The sequence below is a fragment of the Manihot esculenta genome, chromosome 1, assembly GCF_001659605.2.
Source record: "Manihot esculenta cultivar AM560-2 chromosome 1, M.esculenta_v8, whole genome shotgun sequence".
Lineage (NCBI taxonomy): Eukaryota > Viridiplantae > Streptophyta > Magnoliopsida > Malpighiales > Euphorbiaceae > Manihot > Manihot esculenta.
The window spans coordinates 37096119-37101276 of NC_035161.2; the positions used below are offsets into that span (position 1 = coordinate 37096119).

At 34.7% G+C, this 5158-nt stretch overlaps 1 protein-coding gene across 1 annotated transcript; it reads left to right on the forward strand.

The window, feature by feature from the left end:
- Positions 1–648: 648 nt before the first annotated feature.
- On the forward strand, positions 649–4511 carry LOC110610203 (cyclin-D1-1). The gene is made up of 6 exons (XM_021750078.2): positions 649–1298; positions 1558–1644; positions 2287–2385; positions 2791–2992; positions 3077–3207; positions 3335–4511. Exons 1-6 carry the CDS (start codon positions 1053–1055, stop codon positions 3563–3565), a joined length of 996 nt encoding a protein of 331 aa, XP_021605770.1. The 5' UTR covers positions 649–1052; the 3' UTR covers positions 3566–4511.
- The last annotated feature ends 647 nt before the right edge of the window (positions 4512–5158 follow it).

The window sequence follows — 5158 nt, forward strand, 5'->3', positions numbered from 1 at the left end:
TCAGTATAAATTTAAATTAATTGGATAAAAAATTTCAGTATATATAAACAAAGATGATGACCTCCCAAAGCCCCAAATTGAGCGTGAAAGATGCAACTATGAATTGTGTAGTCTTGGTCCGCGTTACTCGTTTTCTTTTGTTACTTTTAAGAAGTTTAATAGAAGTTGATTGCAGATAAGTCCAAACTTGATTTGGTACATTTAATCATGTGGTCTTTGATTTCGATACCCCTTGCATTTGACTATCAGTTAATCATCCTTAGGCTGGGAAACACCGAACAGCCCTGCATATTTTTCCACTCGATTAATTTTTTTTTTACTGAATGGATTAAATTTATTATATATATCTACTAAAAATATTTGTTCTATTTATATAGTATTATAATTCTGAAATTTTAATTATTAGTTGTACATTTTAGGCCGTCAAATACTGATATTGGAAAATTATTAAATGTATTTAAAATATTCTTTTTAATTGATAACAGAATTTATTCTAATTGCTTAGATTTTTTTTTTTAATGAGCTTTTGGTCAAAATTTTCAAATAATATTTTAATTAATATTAAAACTCATCAGCACGAGATTCCTTGACAAAGCCCTTGAAAGAGGAAGAAATCGAAACATAAACCTAACTTGGAAGCGTGAAGAATAAACTGTTTACTTATGCGCTCTTCTCCACCGCCTCCGTCTCAATTTGGAAATCCGTTTTCTCGGTTAAATCAACCACAGCCCCACACTACCTGTACATTTCGATTTTCCATTAATTAAAAATTTAAAAAACCCCTCAAAATTCTTAGTTTTTCAAAATTAAAAATTATATTTTCTTACAAAAAAATCACATCACCTCATATTTATATCCTAATAAGAGAAACAGATTGATAGACATTCATGTATACCATTAACGCATATTTCTCTTGCTCTTCTTGTTCCGATCATTTCCGGTGACAACTCCGATCAGTTAATAGTCCGACAATCGAGTTCGGAAGTCTGTTTGGCTTCGATACTAGTATGAAATAGAGATGACAAGAGAATGAGAAACCATCGACGGCGATCATGTCACTGCCGTGCTCCGATTGCTTCACCGACCTTCTCTGCAGCGAAGACTCATCCGGAATTTTCTCCGGCGAATCGCCGGAATGCTCATCGGACCTCGAATCTCCAGCCTGTATCGAAGAGTCCATTGCCAGTTTCATTGAGGATGAGAGAAACTTTGTGCCTGGATTCGATTACTTATCTCGGTTCCAATCTCGCTCTCTCGATGCATCGGCTCGCGAAGAATCCGTTGCATGGATTCTCAAGGTAACAAGTCAGTAAGTTTACTGGTTTTTACTATATTGCCACTACAGTACAGCATGAAAATGTTTAATTCGTCAAAAGTACTTCCTAGACATGAGCGGTCTAGCTTACTCTAAGCGAGCCACTATCATGCGGATTGATTGAAACCAGAAAATAGGTTTATCAGCCGTTGGATCAAGAGCCACTGCTCATAGATTGGCAGCGCATGAATATCCCGTAAAATCAACCTTATTATTCATCCTTACGCGGTTTGTTTTTACAGGTGCAAGCATACTATAGATTCCGGCCATTGACGGCTTATCTCACCGTCAACTATTTGGATCGGTTTCTTTATTCTCGTTCGTTGCCGGTAAGCTTCTGATAATATATCTTACAATTATCTAAAAATATTTTAAACAAATCGTAAAATAAATTTCATCCCGGTACTTAAGTAACTTTACATTAATTTGACCTTTCAAACCATGAAAACGAATAGGCGATGCTTATTTTCTTTTATTTTTCTCCAATTTATTTTTTTTCTAATTCTGAGATGTAATTACAGTTGTAATTCAATAATTTAAACTCCGAAATCGTAAAAAATTAATGTTACATTAATTGAGGCGATGTAGTGAAAAGGGGGCTCTTGCGCCTTGATTTCAAGGAAATAGATTGGTTTTATGTTGGAAACATGATCTGACCGAACAATTATTATTTCTGTTAGTAGTTTAGTAACTACAGTGTAAAACTTTATTGGAGTATTTATTATGCCCTTGTAAAGTTTCGTACTATAAAACTTAATTAATTGTCTGGCACGTGCCAACACTATTTGCATTTTTTGTTAAAATAAAATATCCTCGAATTAATTCACCTTAATGACTAAAATTATCATCATTAACATGATTTTAATCATTGCAATTATTATTAATTATTATGAATCAAGATGATGACTTTTTAACTGTTTTCTAATATGATTTTTTTTTACTCTTTTTATTGGTTGTATTTACTATTTTAGCAAACGAGTGGATGGCCAATGCAACTTTTATCTGTTGCTTGCTTGTCACTAGCAGCTAAAATGGAGGAAGCCTTAGTTCCTTCTCTGTTGGATCTCCAGGTATATGCTTCTAATTTTGATCAATAACTTTACGACATTAGACAGTGATAATTAGAGGTCTAGGGCGTCCACTTTCGGAAATAATGATAAATTGATTTTTCGTTAAAATGTAATATGTATATATATATATAGTTATTAATTTAAAAATATTAAAATTATAAATATAATAAATATTAAAAATAAGTCATATGCTTATATGACTTGCTTCAATATGAGAGTTTTTTCCCCTCTTTTTTTTTTCCACAAGAAAATGTTGATCAAACTAACTCAACCTTATCCTATTAAAATTTTAAATCTTGAACTCTTAATACTTGAAAATCAATTTAAGTTTTTTGGTATGTATATTTTTTTATAATATGATATCCTAGAAGATCCGTCACGCTACCTAATAGATTGATCCTGTAGGTTGAAGGTGCAAAATATGTCTTTGAACCCAGAACAATCCGCAGAATGGAACTTCTCGTTCTCGGTGTGTTGGATTGGAGGTTGCGATCTGTAACACCATTTAGCTTTCTTGCTTTCTTCGCTTGCAAGATCGATTCAACGGGAGAGTACATTGGGTTTCTGATATCACGGGCCACGGAAATCATTTTATCTAATATGCAAGGTAATAATGATGTGGATATTCATGCATGCGTGAATGGTGTATTTGAAATTATCTTTTTTTTTTTTTTTTTTTTGGGATCAACAGAAGCGAGCTTTCTGGAGTATTGGCCCTCAAGCATTGCCGCTGCAGCTATACTTTGTGCAGCCAATGAAATGCCAAACTTGTCTCTTGTTAATCCTGAACACGCAGAATCATGGTGTGATGGACTAAGCAAAGTAAGGAGATACATATACTTACTCATAATATATAAAAAAATCCTATGCTTGAGATATAGGGCGTGCACTACATATTTACCAAGTACAATCAAGTATCCTAACTTCTAAGTATATCAATTTTTTGCAGGAAAAAATCAACAGCTGCTATCAGTTAATGCAAGATCTTGTGCTTGACAATGGTAGGAGGAAATCCCCAAAAGTCTTACCGATGCTAAGAGTAACAATCCGAGCGAGAATGAGGTCCTGTGACTCATCTGCATCTCCATCTTCATCTTCATCCTCATCGTCATCATTTTATAAAAGGAGAAAATTAAATAACTGCTTATGGGTGAATGATGACAAAGTAAACACCGAATGAGGGCAGGTATGATATTAAAAAATGAAGGAAAGCAAAGAGAGAGAGAAAAAAAAGGAAACAAATTAATGGGGGGGTCCAAGTTATCTAGAATCCTCAAAAATATTTTTCTTGGAGGGTTTTGAGGCCAAATTGACTCCGGTGATGTAGATTGTTTTGTGTATATATGTGTGATTAGAGTTTGGTGAGTTTGGAGGTTTATTAATTTCTTTTTTGGTGGGGTTTGCCATTGATTATTTATGGCATTGCAGATTCCCAAGGGAGAGGGGTTTGTTACCTTATTATTTTTGCGTGAGAAAGGTGGGAGAAGAAAGAGAAAGCTTATATGTTTTAAATAGTAGAGCCATGGAGTGGGAATTAAAGAAGTGGGGTGATGAAATTCAATGGTGGCATCGATTATTGAATGAAAGGAAGGAGATGGTGGGGCCTTAAGTGGCAAAGAAAATCAGATGGGTTAGCTAAAATAGCGATTGATCTTTGAAGATTGAGTTGTTCATGGAAAACAAAATAAAAGCTACCTCGCTAGCTTCTTATATCTTGACCACCATCATTTTCATCGCTCCGTCTTTTGATGGAAAAACCAAAGACCCCCAAACAAAAGGAAAACACTAATGTGGCTCTCTCAGCACATGATATGATATGTTTATTGATTTTGAGAGTGGTTTGTGTGCATATGCAATAGTATTGCATAGAACACGTGTCTCTGTGTGCTTTTTTGGGCGGGAATTTCCTCTTCTAATTGTCTTCGCCATGGTCTCTGTAAATTTTTTTCTTAAATTCTTTTTTTTCTTTTACTTCATTTAATTTTTTTTTTCAAGAGGAAAACCTCTTACGAGGCCTAAATTCGGCCTGGCAAATACGAAGGTCTTTGGGGCCTTTCACGCGTGCTTGTATCTGAATCTGATTATTGATATAATAATCCAAACAATAATTTCTTTCTTTTTCTTTATGTGAATGGCAATGGCATGTGATTGATAATGGATACTTTGTAGCTTAGCGATTTGTTTTTATCACTGTATCAAATAACTTTTAAGGAGGAATTGTGGAATTTAGCGAGGCCAGTGGCCAGTGCAAGGAAGGCCCTATCAAGCCCTATCAAAAAATTGAAGAGACTGCTTGGTCCCTCAAATAATAAAGGAGGTTTCTTTCTTGAATACGACTCCTAGCTAGTGCCTCTCGTGACAAATCCATGGCTGCTTCCTTTTATCTCCCTAAAGATATCAGACAGCTCTGCCTCACTCTCACTTGATGGCTCAACTAATATTATTCAACAGAAAAAAAAACACATAAATCTACAGCTCTTGTATTTTTATGAAGCAGTCGATCAAACAGATAGATCAAATACTTGTTCTGTAGGGATTTGTGACTTTCTTGCAGGTAAGTCTTACGGTGCGAAGATGGAAGCATTGACGTGGTTGTTTGATGGGATATCGTAGGAAAAAAGCCAAGAACTTAAAGCTTCTTTATTTTAACAGTACCTACATTCAAAATATACAAATACAAAAATCCCAGCATTTAGCTTTAGATCCCCCACACATGACATTATTTTTGCATGTAGGAAGTAGCACAAACTTTCTGTGATTCCTGCGATGTTGG

Excerpts from the sequence above, each read along its gene's own strand:
- LOC110610203 (XM_021750078.2), top strand. The coding sequence starts at position 1,053 with ATGTCACTGCCGTGCTCCGATTGCTTCACCGACCTTCTCTGCAGCGAA. Across the intron at positions 1,299-1,557 it reads CCGTTGCATGGATTCTCAAG|GTGCAAGCATACTATAGATT; the intron begins GTAACAAGTCAG and ends TTGTTTTTACAG. Across the intron at positions 2,993-3,076 it reads CATTTTATCTAATATGCAAG|AAGCGAGCTTTCTGGAGTAT; the intron begins GTAATAATGATG and ends TGGGATCAACAG.